Here is a 25887-nt window from a genome sequence, read left to right on the forward strand (position 1 = left end):
CCTGAGCCAAATCCAAGAGTTGGGTGCTTAACTGATTATGCCATCCTGGTACCCCTCACCTTGTGTATTTTTTTACATGTTCACCCCCATGTTTATTGCAGCATTGCTTACAATAGCCAAGACACAGAAATAAGCTAAGTGTCCACTGGTGGATGAAAGGACAAGGAAGATGTGGTACATACACACAATGACACATCATTCAGTCATAAAAATAGAATGACATCTTGCCATTTGTGACAGCATAAATGGACCTTGAGGGCAAAATGCTAGTTGAAGTAAGTCAGAGAAAGGCAAATACCCTAAGATCCCATTCATATGTGCAATCTAAAATAACAACAACTCCACCCCCCAAAAAAATCATAAATAGAGTGAAGAGATGATGGAGACATAGGGGTGGGGGTAGGTGAAATGGATGAAGGCTTCAAAAGGAACAGACTTGCAATTAGAAAATAAATAAGTCACAGGGATTTAATATACAGCATGGTGACTACAGTTAATAATGCAATATTACATGTAAGCAGGTTGCTGAGAGAATAGATCTTAAAAATTCTTATCATTAGAAAGAAGTTAAGGAAACTGTAGAAAGTGACAGATGTTAATGAGACTTACTGTAGTTATCATTTCACAACATATATAAATATCAATTCATTATGTTACACACCTGAAATATAATGTATGTCAATTACACTTCAATTTTAAAAACTACAATGTTCACTGTGGGTTTTTTTCCTTTATTTTAATTAATTAAGTAATTAAATTTAAGTTTTTATTTAAATTCTAGTTAGTTAACATATAGTGTAGTATTGATTTCAGGAGAAGGACTTAGTATATAACTTAGTATATATAGAACTTACATATAGCAACCAGTGCTCATCACATGTGGTCTACCCTAATAGCCCATCCCCAACCCACCTCCTCTCCAGCAACCTTCAGTTTGTTCTCTATAGTTGAGTCTCTTATAGTTTGCATCCCTCTCTCTTTTTTCCCCTTATCCTATGTGCATCTGTTTTTTTCCTTAAATTCCACATGAGTGAAATCATATCGTATTTATCTTTCTGTGACTGACTTACCTTGCTTAGCATAATACACTCTAGTTTTATCCAAGTCACCACAAATGGCAAGATCTCATTCTTTTTGAGATTATACCACATCTCCCCTATCCACCCATCAGTGAATGCTTGGTTTCTTTCCATAATTTGGTTATTATTGATAATGTTGCCATAAATATCAGGGGGTATGTGCCCCTTCAAATCAGTATTTTTGTGTCTTTTGGGTAAATACCTAGCAGTGCAATTGCTGGGTCATAGGGTAGCACTATTTTTAACTTTTTGAGTAACCCCATACTGTTTTCCAGAGTGGCTGCACAAGTTTGCATTCTCACCAACAGTGTAAGAGGGTTCCCCTTTCTCCACAACCTTGGCAACATCTGTTGTTTCCTGTGTTGTTAATTTTAGCTGTTCTGACAGGTGTGAGGGGGTATCCCATTGTGATTTTTATTTATATTTCCCTGATGATGAGTGATGCTGAGCATCTTTTCATGTGTCTCTTAATCAACTGGATGTCTTCTTTGGAAAAACTTCTGTTAATGTCTTATGCCCATTTTTAAAATAGGATTATTTGTTTTTTGGGTGTTGAGTTTGATAAGTTCTTTATAGATTTTGGATACTAACCTTTTATCAGATATGTCACTTGCAAGTATCTTCTTCCATTCTGTAGTTTGCCTTTTAGTTTGTTGATTGTTCCCTTCATTATGCAGAAGATTTTCATCTTGATGAAATCCCAATAGTTCATTTTTGCTTTTGTTTTCCTTACCTCAGGAGATGTTTGCTAAGTTGCTTTGCCCAATGTCAAAGAGGTTTCTGCCTATGTTCTCCTCTTAGATTTTGATGGTTTCCTGTCTCACATTTAGGCCTTTCACCCATTTTGAATTTATTTTTGTGTATGGTATAAGAAAGTGGTCCAGTTTCATTCTTCTGCATGTTGCTGTCCAATTTTCTCAACACCATTTTTTGAAGAGACTGTCTTCCTTCCACTGGATATCTTTCCTGCTTTGTCAAAAATTAGTTGGCCATAGAGTTGTGGATCCATTTCTGGATTCTCTATTCTGTTCCATTGATCTATGTCTCTTTTTTTGTGCCAGTTCATACTGTCTTGATGACTACAGTTTGTAATAGAGATTGAAGTCATGAACTTTGATGCTTCCAGTGTTGATTTTATTTTTCAAGATTGCTTTGGCTATTCAGAGTCTTTTGTAGTTATATACAAAGTTTAGGATTGGTTGCTCTAGCTGTCTGAAAAAAATGTTGTTGGTATTTTGATACGGAATGCGTTAAATGTATAGATTGTTTTGGGCAAAGTGTAGACACTTTAACAATATTTGTTCTTCCAATCATTGAACATAGAATGTTTTTCCTTTTCTTTATGTCATTTTCAGTTTATTTCATAACAGTTCTAAATTTTTCAAAATACAGATCTTTTATGTCTTGGTTAGGTTTATTTGTTTTCACCTTATGCTACTTCCAAATTACAATTTAACTCTAAAAACAACTAAAAATGGCCAATCCCTAGATTTAAGAGTCTGACTTATATCTGCTCTATAACTATTTAAAGAGACTCTCCCACCCATGTGGAAGAGACATTTAAATGCCAAGGAGTCTAGGGGGTGCCAGGGTCGCTCAGTCTGCTAAATGTCTGCCTTGAGTTCAGGTCATGATTCCAGGATCATGGAATCAAGTCCTGTGTTAGGTTACCTGCCCCACAGGGAGTCTGCTTCTCCCTCTGCCATTCCTCCCACTTGTTCTTTTAATATATATATCTCTCTCAAATAAATAAATAGAATCTTTAAAAAAACAAATATCAAGGAGTCTAGTTGCAAGAACTCATTTTCTTCCCTTCTTTATTTATGGGATCCGCACAAACAGATTACCCCATCCTCAGTCTGATCAGGAGTAAATCCTATGCAATCTATATAAATGGAATTACTAGCTCTACTTCCCAGGGCACTATCCTGTTTTCAGCAGAAAAATGAGAAAAAATTAATCTATACAAAACCCTCCAATATTTAACAAAGCTACATCAGAATCTCAAACTGAAGCATAAATAACGAAATAAATTAATATGTTAGTAATTCAACTCTTCCCATTTTGAAAATAGACAATATCTAGTCTGGTCAAATATACTATTAGTTGTACTAAGTTAGTGAAAGGATATCATAGCATCACCACTGCCACTGGACAAGATCCTTAATCCTGCGATATTGTTCCCATCTCTGATAATTGTCCCTCACTCCATTCTTATTTATTTATTTATTATTTCAAAAAAAAATTATTAACATATAATGTATTATTTGCCCCAGGGGTGCATGTCTGTGAATCATCAGGCTTACACATTTCACAGCACTCACCATAGCACATACCCTCCCCAAAGTCCATAACCCAGCCACCTTATCCCTCCCCACCACCCCCCCAGCAGCCCTCAGTATGTTTTATGAGATTAAGAATCTCTTATCTCCCTCCTGATCCCATCTTGTTTCTTTTTTCCTTCCCTACCCTGCACACTTCTCACAGCCTTTTTTCCTACCCTTACCCCACACTGCCTCTCAAATTTCTCATATCAGAGAGATTATATAATAATTGTCTTTCTCGGGGAACCCTCCTATACTGTTGGTGGGAATGCAAGCTGGTGCAACTGCTCTGGAAAACAACATGGAGTTTCCTCAAAATGTTGAAAATAGAACTACCCTATGACCCAGAAATTGCACTACTGGGTATTTACCCTAAAGATACAAACGTAGTGATCCGAAGGGGCACATGCACCCGAATGTTTATAGCAGCAATGCCTACAATTGCCAAACTATGTAAAGAACCTAGATGTCCATCAACAGATGAATGGATCAAGAAGATGTGGTATATATACACAATGGAATACTATGCAGCCATCAAAAGAAATGAAATCTTGCCATTTGCGACAACATGGATGGAACTAGAGCGTATCATGCTTAGCAAAATTAGTCAATCGGAGAAAGAGAACTATCATATGATCTCCCTGATATGAGGAAGTGGAGATGCAATGTGGGGGGGTTAAGGGGGTAGGAGAAGAATAAATGAAACAAGATGGGATTGGGAGGGAGACAAACCATAAGTGACTCTTAATCTCACAAAACAAACTGAGGGTTGCTGGGGGGAGGGGGGCTGGGAGAGGGGGGTGGTTATGGACATTGGGGAGGGTATGTGCTATGGTGAGTGCTGTGAAGTGTGTGTAAACCCGGCGATTCACAGACCTGTACCCCTGGGGATAAAAATACATTATATGTTTATAAAAAATAAAAAAAAAAGAAAACATCCTATAGATCCTATAGTACTGGAGAAGCTGGATGTTCACCCTGGGCTCTCTTGATCCCACTGGAGAAATTATAGGTCCAGGGGACCATCTCTATGATGTTCTGTGCCAGCAGGGGAAAGGGCAATGCAAACTCTTCTTACTCTTCCCTTGTGGTTTTTCTTTTCTTTTTTCCCTTCCTCTCTCCCTCTCTCCTTTCCTCCCTCCTTCCTTCCTTCCTCTATGTCTCCTTCTTTCCTTCCTCCTTCCCTCCTTCCTTCCTTCCTTCCTCCCTCCTTTCTTTTTTCCAACCGTTTTCTGGTCAAAGAAGGTGCTTCAGCCTCACCACCAGGTTATGAGATTTTCACGTAGGTGTCCTTCTATGTACAGCTACTGCTAGTGGGTCTTTCTGCGAGGGCCACTGAAGTTAGAAACCATCTCTTCTGCCACCTTGATGATATCATTCCCCCCAAAACACTAAATTAAAGTTCAAAAGCTAGTAGCAATGGCATAAGTAGTTTAATTTGAATGATTGAGAAATTAAATCCAAAGCCTGCAAATATATGTAAAGAGTAAAATTAGGGAAATTACTAAAAATCCTATTAAAACATTTAAAAATGAAAAAAAAATTGTCTTTCTCTGGTTGACTTATTTGGCTTAGCATAATATCTTCTAGTTCTATCCACGTCATTGCAAAAGGCAAGATTTCATTTGTGATGGCTGCATAGTATTGATATATATATATATATATATATATATATATCTTCTCTATCCATTCTTCTGTTGATGGACATCCAGATTCTTTCCATAGTTTAGCTATTGTGGATATTGCTGATATAAACATTCAGGTGCACATGCCCCTCCAGATCACTACATTTGTAACTAAGAATGCTTATTTTTAGTTAACTATGATATTATATGTGTGGTATAAGAAAGTGGTCCAGCTTCATTCTATTGCATGTAGCTGTCCAGTTTTCCCACCATCATTCATTGAAGAGACTGTCTTTTTTCCACTGGATATTTTTTCCTGCTTTGTCGAAGATTAGTTGACCATAGAGTTGAGGGTCTATTTCTGGGCTCTCTATATTGTTCCATTGATCTATGTGTCTGTTCTTGTGCCAGTACCATACTTCCTTGATGATTACAGCTTTGTAATAGATTTTGAAGTCTGGAGGTGTGATGCCACCAACTTTGGTTTTCTTTTTCAACATTCCTCTGGCTATTTAGGGTCTTTTCTGGTTCCATATAATTTTAGGATTCTTTGTTCCATTTCTTTGAAAAAAATTTATGGTATTTTGATAGGAATTGCATTAAATGTGTAGATTGATTTAGGTAGCACAGACATTTTCACAATATTTGTTCTTCCAGTACATGAGCATGGAACGTTTATCCATTTCTTTGTGTCTTCCTCAATTTATTTTATGAGTACTTGATAGTTTTCTGAGTAGAGATTCTTTGCCTCTTTGATTAGGTTTATTCCTAGATAACTTACGGTTTTTGGTGCAATTGTAAATGGGATTGGCTCCTTAATTTCCCTTTCTTCTGTCTTGCTGTTGGTGTATAGAAATGCAACTGATTTTTGTGTGTTGATTTTATATCCTGACTCTTTACTGAATTCCTGTATGAGTTCTAGCAGTTATGGAGTAGAGTCTTCTAGCTTTTCCACATATAGTATCATATCATCTGCAAAGAGTGAGAGTTTGGCTTCTTTGTTGATTTGGATGCCTTTAATTTCTTTTTGTTGTCTGATTGCTCCCTCCCCTCCATTCTTATTGTTATTATTCTAGCTTAAGTTTTACACTTGAAATAGCTTCTAATAATAATCCCTGAACGTCTTCTCTCTGTCATTTTCTTTCTTTCTTTCTTCTTTTTTTTTTTTTTGGAAAAGATTTTATTTATTTATTTGACAGACAGAGATCACAAGTAGGCAGAGAGGAAGGCAGAGAGAGAGGAGTAAGCAGGCTCCCTGCCAGAGAGCCTGATGCAGGGCTTGATCCCAGAACCCTGGGATCATGACCTGAGCCAAAGGCAGAGGCTTTAACCCACTGAGCCACCCATTTTCTTAAGTTGTAGACTTTATAGTTTATAAACAACTTTCAACATATGTTTTTACTTAGACTTTACATCAACACTGTGAGGTAGACATTACTATCCAAATTTTATGGATGAAGATATTTCTGAGAGATTTAGTATTTATTAAAAACACACAGTTTGAGAGGTACAGAGTCTGGAACTGGAACCCAGTTCTTCCTTCTCTAAATCTGGTCCACTTTCTGTTATGTTACCCATACTTCTCCACTAGCAGGCTCTTAGTCCATTGCTCTATTTATGTTTACACTATTGATAAAGGGCTCCCCACATTTCTCTGTATGAATCCTGGCTCTACTGCATGATAGCTGTGCAAACCTTTACAATTAACTTATGAGTAATAAATCTCTATTTTTATGATGAGGAAACTGAAGCATAGCAAAAAATTAGACTAAACTGTATGAAATTGTTGCTATTTGACAAACTTTGCCCTATAAAAATGACAATTTTAAGTGATCTAACTTAACTCAATAAAATGTTTTTAAGCATTATCAATGTAAGATGTTCAACACCATCTGAACCATGTTTTAGCGTAGTCCTAGATAACAAAATATTTCCATACATGAAACTCAAAGAAAATATAATTTTAGATTTTTTTTAGAGTAGAAGAATATGGATTTTAAATCTTTTATGGTTATTTTGACCAATATAGTCAAAGTACATATTTCTTTTTTTTTTAAGATTTTATTTATTTATTTGACAGACAGAGATCACAAACAGGCAGAGAGAGAGAGAGAGGGGGAAGCAGGTACCCTGCTGAGCAGAGAGCCCAATGCAGGGCTCGATCCCAGGACCCTGAGATCATGACCTGAGCCGAAGGCAGAGGCTTTAACCCACTGAGCCAGGCGCCCCGCCAAAGTACATATTTCAAAGTTTTAGTTCTTAGAAATAATCTTGTGTATATTTAATATAAAACAAAACTCTTATGTGTGCAAGCTTTTACTTTATTTTTTCTTATTCTTTTCCTTCTATCTTTTATTAAGAGCTTCCTATGAAAGAGGTCAATTTGAGCAAGCTATTCCTTACTGGGAAAGAAGACCTGAAAAAATACAAATGATGAATGATTCCCCACCGTTTCAGTTATTGTTGTTAGTTTTACCAAGATACAAGAAATTTTTTTTTTCTTTTAACACTTGTATAACAGATGTTTCCAAGATTCCAAAGTCTTTGGAATATAAATTAGTCATTGATGATTGTATCCTAAGAGATTTCTCCTTAGCAACCAAGCTTTAGTTTTTATTTTGTTGATGTAATATACAATAAAATATATATATTTTCTGACTCAAATTAATATACCATATTTTCATAGAATGCATATAGGAAGCAATTGCCAGTTTGTGAAAAGTGACCATTATAAGCCTTAGATAATATTATTTCCAATTTACTGTTCATTTAAATACCATTCCCCATGAAAATATTTAATGTTGCACAGCCATTGAACCCATTTTAGAACTGAGGACCAGCTAGAAATTAAGTATTCATTAATCAATTTATAATTTTCCTCAGATTTAATGAACTAATAGACATGAATTATTTTGTCTTCTGAGAGGAAGTAGAAAGTTTTGTTTTAGAAATGGTGCTAATGAAACACAAATACCTCAATATTTTGTTGAAAATTCAATGTGGGTGCCTATACAGTGAAGTGAGAAGGATTTAAGAGTTACTTCAGTTTTATAAGGAATCAGTTGATTGATCTTACCTGATCATGTATATGGCTTGATCCACCATGGCACAGTTCATTTCCAGTGTTTGTAGAAATTGAATCACTTCCTGTGATGGTTTGGATTTGTTGGCTAGAATGGGATTGATGACAATGTGGAGAGTGGATGATCTGAGGTTCTTGGACAATGTGATGATGGCATTGGATCTGTGGATAGTATTCCTAAAACACACATACACGTCAAAATAGCCACTGAGAATACAAATTACTAATTGAGAAAAACCCACTGAAAACATTTTTAAAAATTTAATGTGTTCTTTCACAAGGTAACTCAATCCCTAGGATTTGTAGTTTTAGTATATGGTATATTATTTTTTTCAAAGTATTTCATTGGGAGAAATTTTATTGAATTTATATATATATATATGTATTTGTATATATATATATATATGTATTTTTTTTTTGATCAGGTGGCTGTGACCATCCAAATACTTACCTAAATTCTAAATTGGCCAGAGAATTTCATGTTCTCATTAAATTAATATTCCAGTTACACTTAACACTAAGACTACAATGAATATTAATTAATCTTTGGTGATTCAACAGGCACTTCAGCATCTAATTTCATAACAATACTATCATACTGAAGATATAGATTGATATAAAATTAGATAATAATATAATGCAGTTATTTTCAATATCAGGAAGCTTATTAGAATCACAGTGGGGGCAGACAAAATTCTTATGCTTATGAAAATCAAGCACAAATTAAGAGGAAAGATTAGAAAACAGTGACTGAAGCTTCAGATCTAGAAAACGGGGATCCTAACTAATTCTACCACTTACTCTATGATTTTGGGAAACTATGCAATCTTTATGAGCCTTAGTTTTCTCATTTGCAAATATGGAGATAACATGTGTCTCATTGGGTTGCTGTGAGGAGTAAATGAGCTAATGTTTATAAAGTGCCTATTAAAAAGTAGGTGGGTAATAAACATTTATTATTATATTATTATTTTATTATCATGAATCATCATCCACCCCACTAATTTAGCAGGTGGCAAAAACAAACAAACAACAACCAAAAAAAAAAAAAACCAAAACCCCTAAGGTCCAGAGAGGTAAGATGTTTTACTTATAATGACATGACTAATTCTTGGAAAAACTGGGATTGGAATTGATAATTTCTGGCTCAAATTTCTTTCAGAACATAAAGCTGACTTTTTACAGCCCTCAAAATAGTCTGGAACTTGTTTTTAAACTAAATATTTACTATCTGCTTGTTCATTTGTCTTGGTTTTCTTTTTTCTGATAAAGTATAGGTCAAAGAATAATAAAGGATATTTTAAAATATCCTTTAAAGACTATATATCCTTTAAAGAATAATAAAGGTTTTTTCAGGTTTGAGGATTTCAGGTATATTTCATTTTCCTAAATTATTTTGTTATTATTCTACTTTGATAACAGGCATCTGAAAGATAGTGTTCAAAAAAGAATTCTCTATTTTGAATCAGAATGTTACATTCAGGGGTGCCTGGGTGGCCCAGTCATTATGCGTCTGCCTTTGGCCCAGGTCATGGTCCCAGGGTCTTGAGATTGAGCCCCGCATCAGGCTCCCTGCTCAGCGAAAAAACCATTTCTCTCTGTTCCACTCCCCCTGCTTGTGTTCCCTCTCTCACTGTCAAATAAATAAATAAATAAATAAATAATATTTTTTTAAAAAAGAACACATCTATGCACATATATTTAGCTTTGGAAGTATAAATTGAATCCTCTATTTCCTTTTGACAGTGGAAAGCTGACATGCATTAATAAAGTAAAGCACTTCAAATCTTATATTTCTTTTAATATGGCGCAATTTCAAACTATATTAAATGAAAAAAGCAAGGTACATAAGAGACAATATCCTATGCTCCCTTTTATATAACATTTTAAAATATATATATATATATGTGTATATTTACAAATATATACAACTTCTTTTAAATGCATAGAGCAAAAATCTTTTAAGGGTGACTGCCCATGGGAAGAGGCACTGAAAGACAAGAGGGTTAGGATAGAGAAGGTTTGGGTTTTTTTGTTTTTTGTTTTACTACTGTATATATTTTTATTCTTTTTTTATATACTTTTTAGACCTTTTTATACTTTTTATGCTTTGAGATTTTTAACATGTATGCAAATTATCTTATGTGTACCAAATTATTTTGAAAGAAAAAGATATAAAGAAACATATTTTACAAATAGAAACCATCTTAGTAGTAATTGATAATAAAGGTCATAGAATCTGTTCATAGAATCATTTTCTCCAGGATCTTTTCAAATATGATGCACGTTATATGCTAACACTAAGATCTGTACAGTTTAGAAGTCAGTCTGTGTACTATCAGCTATTTTGGTACAAATTGTATGGGTGAATGTTCTTTTATGTTACAAAATACCCTCATACACTGGATTAGAATAAAGTCAGAATGATAGGTTAAGAAAACCTTCACCCAGTGGGGAACTTGTACACTACTGCAATAGAATTCCTCCTGAAAAAAAATTACTGTCTTTAAAAAGCAAGTTAGGAGACACTAGGAAGGACATATCAATGTAGGACAATAAACAAAACAAAACTAATTTCTCAATCATCTTTCTTTATTAATATATCTAGTTGACTCTTAAATAGAATGCTGACAGTCTCTCCATCTGGGGTGTCTTGTGGTTTTGCTGAGCCTATCTGGCCTCTGAACCACTCATTAGTATCACTGAAGACTTAGCAGATTTTCAGTTTCAATTATCATACCTGATTACTAAAATTATTGTTCTAAAGCATGGTATTCATATATTACTCATATTTTTGATGTGTACCACAAGGTAGATTTCTAATGTATAAAAATCAAACATTTCTGAATAATCATATATTTTGTCTTCTTTGATAGAGAAAAAAATATACAGAGTACAGTTCATAAGAACTACATAATTATCTTGCAACTGGCACCAATTTACCACCTTTTCATGACAAAGACCTCTGTTTTGGGCAGGTCTTATCTCCTAAGAGCTAGTCCTACTTGAACTAGTCTCATATAACATTAATTACTTCATGTCCTACTGCATCTCTATCACCGAGGAAACTCAACTAGGTCAAGGCAATTGTAGTTTGTTCCATATGCGTGGTTCCTTTTATTCTGGGTAGTCTCTCATGGCAGTCCCCAAACTCCCAAATCATTTAAGGCACTAATAAAAAAAAGTGTACGTAAAAAGGTAAATATTGAAATTAATGGTAAGTAACTGTATTGTTCTTTCAAAGGAATTCTTCTTTAACTGTTCCATATGTATAGCAATAAGAATGTACAGGATATTCAGCATTTTCCTCTAGGAGCCAAGATTTTAAAAATTATTTATCCTTTTTGAGACAAGAAATTAAAAAGAGCATGAAATGATGTGTCTCAAAAATTTCTTACTTTTTAAAATATGTCAGATTTATTGTTTTGTCAGTCTAGTTGGATAAAGGACAGATGTTATAATTTCTTTTTAAGATTTTATTTATTTGACAGACAGAGATCACAAGTAGGCAGAGAAGCAGGCAGATAGAGAGTGAGAGAAGGAAGCAGGCTCCCTGCTGAGCAGAGAGCCCGATGTGGGACTCGATCCCAGGACCCTGAGATCATGACCTGAGCCGAAAGCAGCGGCTTAACCCACTGAGCCACCTAGGCGCCCCAGATGTTATAATTTGATAGCTTGAGGAAAGTGCCCCTTAAAGAACTGACATATTTGATAAAATTTTTCTATTTGGAATCATAATGTCCAGAAATATTGTTATTCTTCTGAAAGATATGTGTTCAATACATACCTTACCAAGCCTTCTAATATATCCAACTTTCTAAGTAGACCAGAGTCTTAAATGTCTGGATTTTTATTATTCTGAGAGTTTACACTATTTTATTTTTAATAAGCATCAGATAAGTAATAATGTATTAGTTCCTATGAATCTGATAACAACTGCTTGTAAATACTCATAAAAATAAGATATGTTCTTATTCCAAGAAAATGTAAAAGAATTTAACATACTTTAATATTTCAATTGCATATGAGAAAAAATGACTTTGTGATAAAAATTCATTTGATATTATTTAACTGCCTGTTATAGGTTAAATTTTGTCCCCCCAACAAAATGCAAATGTTAAAGTCCTAATCCTTAGTACCTCAGAAAGTGACCTTGTTTAGAAACTGGAGCTGTTCCTTTGTTTTCCCCTTGAAACAAGGCTTTTATAGAAGTAAGACATTAAAATGAGGTAATTAGAATGGGTCCTAATGAAATATGACTGGTATTGTCATGAAAAGGGAAAATTTGGACACAGAGACAGACTTGCGCAGAGAGAAGTTGACATGAAGACAAGAAGGATGCCATGTGAAGATAAAGGATTAAAGTTATGCATCTACAAACCAAGGAACACCTGAGACCACAAGAAATTGGGAGATAGGCATAGAAGAGCTCCTTCCCTGAAGGTTTCAAAAGGAGCATGGCCCTGACAATACCATGATTTCATACTTCTGACCTCCAGGCCTGTGAGACAATAAATTTGTGTTGTTTTAAGCCAACCAGACTGTGGTACTTTGTTACAGCAGTCCTAAGAAACTAACACACTGCCCCATTTCAAGTATGTCCAAAAGACAAGTCCTAGGCTCTTCTGGGCTGGAAATGTTTGTATCCACTGAGATCAATGTGAAACTTCTGCTGGCTACAGTAACAACCCTGTTTGTAGGTCTAGTATATTTACATGCTATGGAATTACCATTGCCCTGCTACAGTTTTGAATGTTGTAGTTGCTATCTGAGATGAATTAATGAAATTTTTTAAAATGAGACTTGAACTACAGTTTTCTATACTTTTACAGAATATAGTATTGTACGTATCTATTCATATGTAGTGTTCATTTGAAAATTCACTTTATTTTTTTTGCATTTTTTCAAGTTTTTATTTAAATCCTATCTAGTTAACATGTAGTACAACATTGGTTTCAGTAGTAGAATTTAGTGATTCATCACTCACATGTAACACCCACTGCTCATCACAGCAAATTCTCTCCTTAATGACCATCACCCACTTAGTCTATCCCCTGCCCACCTCCCCTCCATCAATCTTCAGTTTGTTCTTTATAGTTAAGAGTCTCTTATGGCTTGTTTCTCTGTCTTTTTCCCCCTTCCCCTATGTTCATCTGTTTTTCTTCTCAAATTCCACAATTAAGACAAAGTTATAATGTTTTAAATTATAATTTTTGTGAGACCATTTCAAAAGAGACATACAAAGCATTGGGACATTTGTATTAAATTCAGTTTTTACCATTAATTTTTTATGTGACTTGACACATTTTTACTTTAGTTTCCCCTTCAGTAAAACAGGGACAATAATACTTCACATGGATAGAATGAATATGAAAGTGTTAAGGATGATATGAAGGACTTTTAGACATAATAAGGTATTATTATGACTCATAGTGGCCTTGATGGGCACTTGACAATTGAGTGTCATTTTCACTTTATTAAAATGCTGGCAATTCAAAAGTATACACTTAATAAGCTTTAAAACAAATTTTACATACCTGATCCATATTTAGTTTCTCTACTTTTCTTATTGTTTTTTCATAAATAACATTGTTTCCTGGGAAGAAATGGCCTCCTCTTAGGAATGGAGAAAGTGGTTCCTATAAAGACAATAATGACTGTGTTTTTGTCTTTTTTTTTTTTTGAAAGATACCTTTTCAGAGGAACCTTAACTTAAGCAAATATCTAGTCTTTAATAAACTCTGAGTTAGTAGCATATTAGGAGAATAGAATGAGGACCCAATAAAGTTTTGCAAGATGTAAGGAAATAGTAACAAAGATAGTCTGTTTTCTTAAACAGAGTAATGTGGATCTCTCCTACTACCTTGTTTCAGGGGAAATAGGAAGGGGCTGAGAAAATATTTTTCCTTTTTTTAAAAAATAAAGCCTCAAACAGACAACCCCAACGTCATACAAAAATTTCCAGAGGACAGAAAAGAGTTTTTTCTGTTCTTAAGGCAAGTTACAGTGTTTCCTCTGAGGTAGACAGGCATTAGGTCAACTTCATTTAAATTGAGTTCACTGGCAGGTTTCTTTCTTTCGAAAAGTATTATTGGAGATATGTAAAATAAACAATTCATCACTGAGCTGTAAATTAGGTAAAACTATATTAAAGATTTTTTTCCCTGGAACTTAGCTTTGGTGCCCTTGAAGTGTACAATTCTTACTTGTGATTATAACCAAAGCTAAGGCTGTTGTTACAACATGTGTTTTGAATACTGAGAACAGAGTAGAGTCAGTAAGTGCCAAGGTATCCCCATATAATCAACTAAGTTGATGCAGGATTATCCAAGTGCTTGAAAGATATCAGCCAATGAAATAAAGGCTGGTGACATGTCTAATATCTGAAAGAAATCAGGGAAGGACTAATAAGGATCAAATCAATAGTTTAAAACAAATGCAGGGGAGCCTGGGTGGCTTTGTCTTTAAGCATCTGCCTTGGGCTCAGGTCATGATTCCAGGGTCCTGGGATTGAGCCCCGCATCGGGCTCACTGCTGAATGGGAAGCCTGCTTCTCCCTCACCCACTCCCCCTGCTTGTGTCCCCCTCTCTCGCTGTGTCTCTCTTTGTCAAATAAATAAAATCTTTAAAAATAAAATAAAATAAATGGAATACTACTATATTTCCTATCCTTCTTTTAGTTTTCATATGTCTATTTGTATGGGGGAAGTTATGGTTGTTTTACTACAAAGATTAATTGCATTCATTTATTTTTATAATACAGGGTAACAGTACAGAAGGGGATTGACCAAACCTGCTACTAGTTAATGTGTTTAAGACCATTTCAAAATCAAAACATGCTAGCGTTTTTGTCATCTGGTATTGTAAAAACTCTCAAAACAACTGGATGAAAACACTGGTTGTTGAGAATGCAAGACACTCTTAAATCTAAAGCTATTTACTTCTTATATTCAAGTTTGAATAAAGAGTGCTTTAACTAAACGTTCCTGGAATATTTTGGTGAAACAAATATGCAATTGATTAAGTTTGGCTAGCTGATGAATTTTTAAATCTAAAGGTAGATATATTTAGAAGGATTCTCCTAGAAGCTCTTTTGTGTTTGTATGTCTTTGTAAAACATTAAAAAAGACTTTTTGTAGTTATTTGCAATTGTATAACACATGTTTGAGAGCTTACTATGCACAATATGCTTTGCTATGTTTTTTTGACCATTTTTACTGAGATATTTAATACAGTTATATATAAGTCTAGCATTACAATAGCTTCAAATTGTAACACTATAGTCATTATACCTATTTAATGATATCAACATACTTTAGCTTAGTACATATTATTGGTAATAGTAAAGATTAAAAATACAAAAGGTGACGACTGAAATATGCACATTTATGTAAATGTAGGCTGTATATCAATGATCTGTTTTTTAGAAAATGGCTACATTTTCTTACAAAAAATACATTTCTTTTTCTCATTTTCTGCTTTGCTATTTTGAAATTCTTTTTTTATTATATTCAGTTAGCCAACATATAGTACATCATAAGTTTTTGTTGTAGTGTTCAATGATTCATTAGTTGTGTATAACAACCAGTGCTGAGTTTTATAAGGAATGAATCACACTTAGCTTATTACCAAGAACACTGAATATTGATCAGTATTCACCAAACTGTAGCCAGCAGCCTATTTTTATATTGTCCTCAAGCTAAGAATGATATTTAGATTTTTAAAGAACTACAGGTACAAAGATGGCCAAAACCTTATGGTGACAGAAAAGCCTAAAATATTTACTATATTGCCCTTTACAGGACTTTTTTTTGATCCCCAGTGTAGATAATATATGAACATAAACATCTGGGATACAAGGTAGAAAGAAGCTAAACCCTGTAAAAGGTACAGAGAAATAAGTTATGGAATGGAATTCAGAAGAGGAAAAATTGAATTCCATCTGGCAGTGTTCAGGTTAAGTTATTTGGATCAAGTGGCATTTGAGAGAAGATTAAAGTGGGCCTTGAATATGAGGAAATGGAAGAAAATGGTACTCCAAATGAAGTAAACAAAATAACTCACGAAACCAAGCCTGTGAAAGTGTAAATTACATGTAAGGGACACAAATGAGTCCTTGAATGCTTTTAAGAATGGACTGAGGTGAATATAAATCTACTTCAGGGAGATTTGTTGGAGAAACAAAAATGTACAGGTAAGGAGACCAGTTAAGAGACTATCTTAAATCACGAAGGACAGTACTTTCCAAAGATGACTCTAAGATCTTAAATCTGAGAAATCTACTACATAGCTGATGGTGTCAAAAACAAAAACAAGGAAAGTTGAGACACACTGAATTTTATGTGCTCCTGGTAAAAATCTAGGTCTGATTCATGTTTTTATTCCTTATAACATTTAGTAAATATGTAGTGCATAGCAACCCCTTAAACATGTATTAAATTACTGCAAAGAGTTAGCAAAGGGACTTTTACCAAAATGCACAGGAAGGCATTCAGGTTATAAATGTCCAGCACACACATGAGTGGAGATTTCATGGCTACAGTTCTAGTTCTAGATTTCAGAATCATATGCTTAGAAGTTCCTGTTAAAATCATGCAATTGCTGAAAAGCCAAGTGAATATCAAAGACATAACTATATAAGTCTTAAGGGATATGAGAATCAGAAGAGAAAAATGACATAAAATCAAGAGAAGAAGAATTTCCATAAAGCAGTGGAGGGGTGAGTGACAGTAAAAACACTTCAGAGATGTCAACAGATGAGAATTCTAAAGTGGATTTGATTTGGACTACTATAGAGCCATTGGATCTGACTACTGAAATTAGTGAAAGAAGGAGTAATGGAAAAAAAAAATTCTAGAGTCATAAACCCTGTATTCAACTCTGCCTCTATCACCCACCTGCTGTGGAAATGTAGGAAAGTCATTTACCTTCTCTGAGGCTTAGTTTTCTTATCACAGAGATAGTAACGCAGAATACTTTATAACGGGGCACCTGGGTGGCTCAGTGGGTTAAACCTCTGCCTTCGGCTTGGGTCATGATCCCAGGTCTTGGGATTTAGCCCCACATTGGGCTCTCTGCTTCACAGGGAGCCTGCTTCCTCCTCTCTCTCTGCCTGCCTCTCTGCCTGCTTGTGATCTCTCTCTGTCAATAAATAAGTAAAATCTTAAAAAAGAATACTTCATACCAAGCAAAAAAACCGTATTTTAAACTACATTTAATCTGTGATTTTAATGTACAAATGATATTGGTTTTTAATAATATAATACTTTAACTCTGTACTGCATTTTAAAAAGTTAATGAAAACCTTGTTTGAACTATTCTAAGATGTCAAGATAAAGTCTATACAAAAATAGGCTTATTGAAGGCAAGGACTGTATTCATCTTGAATATGCAATAGTGAATGAACAGATGACTGGATGAGGAGAGATGATATGAATATTTATCTTAAGGATTTAAGTACCCTCTAACAGGGGAAAACAGAGCAAAAGAAAATTTCTCTCTGTTCACTCTAAATGCTGAATCATCATTATTTTTAAGAAGAAAAATGGTTTGGGTCCTAACAGTGTTGATTCTCTCCTAAATGTGTGTTTGACTTATTATTTTAAATGACTTACTGAAAAAAATTCCAAATTTAGGGAGCTATTTTTCCCCAAAATGTTCAAAGAAGTAAAACCAAATTTTAGTATATATGAATATATCATTCTTAGTAAAACAGTTCACCAAAATAAATTTAATTACAAGTCTTAGATTTTTCACAAATGAGCTGTTAGACAGCTTTACTATTTTGGCAGCTTATTTTTTTTTAATCTGTACATTTGAATTGGTGCCAGAGCCACCCTAAAAATTAGTAGGTGTCTTCAAAGATAGTTGATTTTATCATTTTAATTGTTACTTTTAGAACCTCTGGCTGTAGTTCTCACATCTAACAAAGTACATAATCCCCAGCATCTACTTTGCTGTTCCCAGGCCATGAAACCTTGTTGGAGAAACTTAAAAAAAATATTTGCTGATTTGACTCAGTACAAATGCAAGTTATCTAAATTTAAGAGCGCCTCTAACCTTCATGGTCATAGTTGTATTTATCAAATTCTCTGTAACTGTGGTTGCAATTTTATGTTCAATTTCCTCAATCCCCTATGGTCACATTCCTTCATTCTCCTTCTTATTGAGAAAACAAAGACCTATTCAATGAGATTCCTTCATCTTCCTACCTGAAAAGCTTCTCTTCAATTTCCGCTCCTTCCATCTCATTACCAAGAAAGACAAACTCCTCCTTTTATGCTGAAGTCACTTCTCTATACCTGGAATCCTATCCCCTCTTGTTTCTTCCACAATTGTGTCCATTTGTCCCCTTGCCCTGTGGCATCTTTAGTCTTACTACTGGTTCTTTTTCCTCTGCCTGTAAATCTCTCAGATTGCCAGGATTCTGTTTTCTCCTTTAGATACCATCCTATCTGCTTCTTTTGAGCAATATCCTTCTTAGAAGAGTAATCCTCATTTATTTCCTCCACTTCTTGATCTATTCACCCATTAACTTTGCACATCTGGGTTTTGCTTCCAAAATTATAAGGAAACTCTCAAATATCACCATTACTTAATGGTCGAACTCTTTATTCTCAAACCTCATCCTCATCCTCTTTGGCCTTTTGGCTATTTGAGACAGTTGACCACTCTTTTCCCCTATTTGTTTTAGTTACTCTGTGTTCACATTTCTTTCTGACAACTTCTCTGCCCATGAAAGTGGATAATTTCTGTTTCCTTAACAGCATTAAGGAACATGCCTTTCCTTAAATGACTTAAGCTAGGCATTTCTCAAGGTTCTGTGCCTCAACCCTCTCCATTACCCATCAGGTTTTTCATTCGTTCTCACAGCTACAATGACAATTTTCAAAGGAATAACTCCCAATAACTATCTCAAATGTGACATTTCTCTAGGTCATTTTTTATTATTATTAAGTAAGTTCCACACCCAGTGTGGAGCCCAATGTGGAGCTTGAACTCATGGCCCTGAGATTAAGACTTGAGCTCAGATCAAGATCAGGTACTCACAACTGAGCAACCTAGCTGCCCTCTCCAGGTCTTTTTTTTTTAAGATTTACTTTTTTTTTTTTTTTTTTGAAAGAGAGAGAGAACAAGCCAGGGGAGGGGCAGAGGAAGAGGGAGAGAGAGAATCCTGAGTTAAATAAGTCAAGCAGAGAGAGTCAATTATCATATGGTTTCACTTATTTGTGGAGCATAACAAATAGCATGGATGACATGGGGAGATAGAGAGGAGAAGGGAGTTGAGGGAAATTGGAAGGGGAGGTGAACCATGAGAGACTATGGACTCTGAAAAACAATCTGAGGGGTTTGAAGGGGCAGGGGGTGGGAGGTTGGGGGAACCAGGTGGTGGGTATTAGAGAGGGCACGGATTGCATGGAGCACTGGGTGTGGTGCAAAAACAATGAATACTGTTATGGTGAAAATTTTTTTAAAAATTTAAAAAAAGATTTACTTTTTTTTTGAGAGAGAGAGAGAACAAGCAGGGGGAGGGGCAGAGAAAGAGGGAGAGAGAGAATCCTGAAGCAGACTCCCTGCTGGGCATGGAGCTCTACATGGGGCTCAATCCTAGGACCCTGAGATTGTGAACTGAGCCAAAATCAAGAGTCAGCCATTTAAACAACTGAGAAACCCAGGCACCCAACTTTTCTTCTTTTTTTAACACCATATTCAACATAATTTATCAAATCTTTTCAAAATTAAGCCCAGAATAACTCAGAAAAGACAATAATAGATTTGGAGTCAGAAGACCTGAACAAGTCACATTTATTTAAGATTTAGTTTCTTCATTAGTAAAATGATACTAGCAACAATGTTAACTGTAATAATACCTTAAATATCACAGTAAATCCTTCTCTGATTCTCTGAAACAAATGTGTTGTCTCCAACCCCTAGAACTTCAATAAGACTTCATCTGTAATTTTCTTGTGTCATCTATCATACACCCCACCATGTATTTTGCATGGCTATTTGTGGACATATCTTATTTCCCTTGCCAAGAGGAACTGTGAACTCTTTTGTTATGGGAACCATGTCTTGTTTCCTTACCCCCAACCATATGAAGGCTATACAGTTTCCTGTCCATATCAGGAGTTCCACAACTAGAAAATTAATAAAACTTATTAATATCAATTGGATTCTCTCTACTGGCAGAACAAAAATAGTTTCATCATTTCTAGGTCAAGTTATATACCAGAATGCATGAATACTTTGACTAAAATGACAATAAATGGAGCTAAAGAAGATCACAAGCAATGAAAAATTTAAAAAGGCTGAACAGAGGTAGAAGGAAATCATAATGAGTAGATTGAGATCAGTTTAATTACAAGGAGGAGAAGTGAAGATTAGGCAAGCTGGGAGGTGAAAGAGGATAAAGTTGCCATTTAGGAGGCTCAGTTTATTATAAATATTGTAACTAAGCCAGAATCTTCTCCTGGGGAGGGATTTACAAGAACCAACAAAAAGGCATATACTTAGATAAACAAAATGAGGAATATATTTAAATAGGATATTCAAGCTGCTCTGCAAAATCAGATTATTTTGGTTTACAAAGCATAGAGATTGAAATTTGTTTTATTCCTCAATAATAGAAAGAGTTAAAAGCTTTAAAATAATCATTACCCTCTGCAGGGAGGGGGGGTCCCTAAGAAACCATTTGCTTCTTTGTAGTTGAACACAGCCATAATAATACGCTTTTACATGGGCAGGCTCAGTGTTACAAATATGTGTTTCCATACATCTAATTTCTCTGCCTTTGTATTACACTGTCACAGGGAATGATGGGGGAAAGTTGGTATGTAGATGAGTCTCTGGATCCTAAATCAACTATATCCTCAACGTATCTTTCCCAGATGAGAATTGTTCAATTTCTGTTCCCACTCTGTCACTTTTTAACTAAATGGTTTGAGGCTAGTTAAAAGCTTAACTTTAAAGATGATTGGACTTTGTTTTGTTCACTGCTCTATCCCTAATTCTTGGAGCAATTTGTAGTACATAGTAGGCAATTGATAAATATTCATTGAATAAATAACTTAACTTCTTTGTGCTTCTGTTTTCTCAACTTTTTAGATTTAAACAGGATAAAATATGTAATTTCTTAGCATGGAGCATATATCCAATAAACATTAATTCTTCCTTTTCTCCGTTAACTTAAGAATAATAATTTATCGGGGCACCTGGGTGGCTCAGTGTGCTAAAGCCTCTGCCTTCAGCTTAGGTCATGATCCCAGGGTCCTCAGATGGAGCCCCACATTGGGCTCTCTACTGGGGGGGGTGCTGCTTCCTCCTCTCTCTCTGCCTGCCTCTCTGCTTACTTGTGATCTCTGTCAAATAAATAAATAAAATCTAAAGAAAAATAATAAGAATTTATCCAAAATCACATAAGAATCACTGGCAAAATGTGTTGGAATTCAAATTATTTGATATTTAAAAATTATTCTGTGAATATATGCTAGGTAAACACAGCAACTCACATTATGAAAAAAAAAGTGTTATCCAGAACTAATTCTTTGAAACCCAGGGATATCAAATGTAATATGCATCCAAGTACACATATTCCCCAGCTTGTAGGTGAAAGAAAGAAAAAGGAGAACAAGGGAGGAAGAATGGGAAAGGGTAAAGTGGTCATGTCATCTCTCAAGCTCTCTTTATGTCTCCCTTCCTCCAACACGCTTTTGAGATTTGTTGTTTAAACATTTGATTCTGCAAAAGAAAGCACAAGCAATTGCTTTAGTGTAATCACATTCAGTTTTGATACTTATAATGGGTATGTGAAAACTGAAGCAAGTGTTCAAAATAATCATCCCCCCCACCACAGAGCTTACATGCTCATATGTTCACACATGCATATGTACATAACTAACTCCCTTTGTAGCTGAAAGGACATGAGAAAATGATTTTAAAATAAACAAAGAAAGAAGAGGGGAGAACAGATAGCAAAAAAACAGTGCACCCCCACCCATGCACCTGAAGTAATATCAAGTGTGTTACTAATTTATTTTTTTTTAAGATTTTTATTTATTTATTTGACAGAGAGAGATCACAAGTGGGCAGAGAGACAGGCAGAGAGAGAGGAAGGGAAGCTCTCTGCTCAGCGGAGAGCCCGATGCGGGACTCGATCCCAGGACCCTGAGATCATGACCCGAGCCGAAGGCAGCGGCTTAACCCACTTTAATCCTTTGCTTTCCACAGCTAAAGCAAATAATTGATTTTATTTTGTGACAGAGAGGAGGATTCTTTCTTGCAATTGTGGAGAAATAAAATAAAGAACAACACAAATAATTGCTGTATTATTATCTGTGGTACACTGTTTCTATTTGTGAAACTTTGTCCTTATAAACCCACAGAACATCCTGTTGCAGCTAAAGAAGGGCTGCATATGGTTTTGCATGTGTGTAGAGGAAAGCTTTTTACTGTAGGAAGTTTTCTTAATTTTCTCCTCAAAATGAGATAGACAATAATATCATAGTTTGCAAAATATAAGGTTATATATCTCAGTAGAAGATATAACTATAATTTTCAAAAGAGCTTATTGCTAGGCACAGAAGTTCATAGCATAGGCAATAAAGGCATGGAGACACTTTTGAACTTTTGATTTTTCATTTTCTTCCTCCTAGCCCATGTCTCAATGGCAAATCTAAATAAACTAAGGACTCCAACCTCTGATGTAATAGCTGATAACTTTTATGTGAAATCTGTGAAAGAACTTTGTCTTTTTTTCCTTTGGTTCAAAGGATACAAAATCCTTTGTAGTATGAAGGTGGTGGTATAGAAGTAGGAAGATTTTATAACCCAAGAATGTCCATGCTGCTTGGAATAGTTGCATCACTAAATCAGAGTATATGGGCACATAGTTGTCTCTGGAATTAAAAATGACTCTTTAAAATAGTGATTCAAAGGGACACATGCACCCCAGTGTTTATAACAGCAATGTCCACAATTGCCAAACTATGGAAAAAGCCCAGATGTCCATCATCAGATGAATGGATTAAGAAGATGTGGTACATATATACAATGGAATATTACTCAGCCAGCAAAAGAGTGAAATCTTGCTTTTTGCCATGATATAGATGAAGCTAGAGTGTACTATGCTAAGTGAAATAATTCAGTGAGAGAAAGACAAATACCATATGACTTCACTCCTATGTGGAATTTAAGAAACAAAATAGATGAGCATAAAAGAAGGGAAGGAAAAATAAAACAAGATAAAAACAGAGAGGGTGGCAAACCATAAGAGACTCTTAATTAAGAAACAAACATAGTTGCTGGAGGGGAAGGGGGTAAGGGGAAGGAATAATTGGGTAATGGGCACTAAGGAGAGCACTTAATGTAATGAGCACTGGGTGTTATATGCAACTGATAAACCACTAAAAATTTTTAAAAATTAAAAAATAAAATCTTTAAAAATATTTTAAAATGATTTCTAATACTAATGATTAGAAATTAGCTTTAAAACTAGAAGAAACTCCCAATGATCTGATTTTAGGGATCTGGTAACTGAGTCACCCTTCTCGTTTAGGCTATCAACTTCTAAGGAATTATAGGTTGGAACAGGAGTTTGTGTGATATAGCTCACCTGTTCAGGATTTTGTACTATGTATCTCCTAATAGTAGTCTGTGGATATGCACTGACTTTCACTGTTGGTGAATGGAGTTCCTGTAAAGAAAGATAAAAGCTGCATATAATTATAGTTGCTTAATGACCTTGAAGCCATTAATAATAATAGGGAGCAATTTTCAGAGTGAAATTTTAAAATTCATTTGCATAAATGATGACATGAATTTATGGTTCTAGTTAACTTCAGTCTTAGAAACATATATGAAAGCATGTGCTTATGTGTTCAGCACTGTGCTGGGTATTTCTATTAAATACTCATCTCATGATAATTCATCACACATTCCAAGCTATAGCTGATGGAAGTTTCAAAATCTTCATTGCATTGTAATGCCCCCACAATATTAGAAGAAAATGTAGCTTAATATTTATTATCTTATAATTTTTAAAAATCAAAGAAATACAGAGAGAAAAATGTGCGTGTGTGTTTGTGTGTGTGTGTGTGTACTTAAACACGTAAATCTTCAGTGTGGTGATGGCAGAGGGCCATAAATAACAATAAGTGAGACAAAACATTAGAATAAAGTAATTTGTAAACTTTTGATGGAAAAAGAATCAATATCATTAATATAGAGTTTTTATACTTCAATAAGAAAAAGATTCATGCTAATAGAAAAATAAGCAAATGGCATGAACATTTATAAAAGAAAAACAAATGTTTAATAAATAGCAAGAACTATTCAACCAAACTAAGAATCAAATAAACATAACAAAGGTACCATATTTTAACTGGAAATAAATTTCAAATAATAATACTGATGAAGGTACACTAAAAGGAGCACTTTCCTATGGAGAGGGGAAAGATTAATCATCTACAGGCTAAAATATGTAGCTACTAAAATAATGATTTTGAGTAATACAAATTTACACAAAAAAGCTCATAATATTATATAAGGTTAAGTGAGAAATGAAGATATAGAACTGCATATATGGTATGATCTCAATTCTTTATTTGAATGGAAGAAAATGTAAAATGCTAATAATACTATCTGTGGGTAAGAGAAGGGATCATGAGTGATTTTTATTTCTTCTTGTCTACATTTTTTATGGTTCCAAAATTCTCCACAATAAGCATATTTGTATTATCATAAATAACACATTGTAAACCCAGTTTTAAAGCCTTCATTATAAAAAATAACAGCTAATGCAGTTTGCTGCCTGGATTTGAATGTAGTGAATATCTCTTTGATTTAAATGGGCTTACTTTTCCAAGGTAATCTTGTCTTGGTGATCTTGTAGAACTCTATTTCTATCACCGTTGTAGCCTTTATCCCACTTATGTTTTGCTGTGTGTGGGATCCATGCTAGTCTGAGAGCTCTTTGAGAATAGTAATTGGATCTAATACAACTTTGTACAATATTTGATACATAGCACTCAGCAATTGTTTGCTAAATATATGCATGACCCTAGGGTTATCTGGGTGGCTCAGTGGCTTAAATGACTGACCTGATTTCCCAGGGTCCTGAGATCCATCCCCACACAGGGCTCCATGCTCAGCAGGGAGTCTACTTCTCTCCCCACCCCGCCCTCCTCCCTACCCACTCCTGCTCTCTGTCTCTCTAAATAAACAAATAAATAAATAAAAGCATGACTCTAGCCGACTCAGCTCTATGCTAGGCCAAATTGGGAAATGGTAGACAAACTTTTGATAATCTTATTTGTTTGGCCTAAGATCAGCTTTTCCTTGCTGTACTAAAGTCTAGAGACCCGTTTTTGTCCCTTTGTTCCCTTACTGTTCAAGCTCATTGGTACCTCATCTGGGCAGGACTGCTTTCTTAGAACACCATCTTTCTCCCTCCTAGCCTCCAAGTGTCACATCCTTTATACTCCTGTCCTATGTAGTAACAAATTTAGGATGTTTTTTATTTTATTTCCTTTGGATTCACTTTTTAATGAATGGTGACTAGCTCATTAAATACATATTTGTTAACATGGTATTCAATTATTATTATAGGTACCTTTTGGAGATATAGTGCCTAAACTCCAGGGTAATCTTAAACTTGGGGTTATTAAGTTTTAAAAACTAGGGGAACTAGATCCTTGCATATCTTCCAAATCATGTACCTTTCAGAAGGTCTAGTTATAACACTATAAGCTTTTCTCTCTGAATGCAAACTGACAGTG

General features: G+C 34.9%; 1 protein-coding gene across 6 annotated transcripts in view; it reads right to left on the reverse strand.

The window, feature by feature from the left end:
- The window catches only part of POF1B (POF1B actin binding protein), a 112166-nt gene that overhangs the window by 70863 nt on the left and 15416 nt on the right, over positions 1 to 25887 (reverse strand). For 3 of the 6 annotated variants that reach the window (XM_013049664.2, XM_004779943.3, XM_004779942.3), the window contains exons 4-6: positions 23724 to 23804; positions 13648 to 13749; positions 8105 to 8287 (exon numbers count right to left, since the gene is read on the reverse strand). In XM_013049664.2, coding sequence (XP_012905118.1) covers positions 8105 to 8287; positions 13648 to 13749; positions 23724 to 23804 — 366 coding nt within the window. The remainder of the gene's footprint in view (positions 1 to 8104; positions 8288 to 13647; positions 13750 to 23723; positions 23805 to 25887) is intronic. The other 3 variants (XM_045085587.1, XM_013049665.2, XM_045085586.1) reach the window with 2 other exon arrangements.

This window comes from Mustela putorius, unplaced genomic scaffold, assembly GCF_011764305.1.
Source record: "Mustela putorius furo isolate JIRA1106 unplaced genomic scaffold, ASM1176430v1.1 tig00000870_pilon_pilon_pilon, whole genome shotgun sequence".
NCBI lineage: Eukaryota > Metazoa > Chordata > Mammalia > Carnivora > Mustelidae > Mustela > Mustela putorius.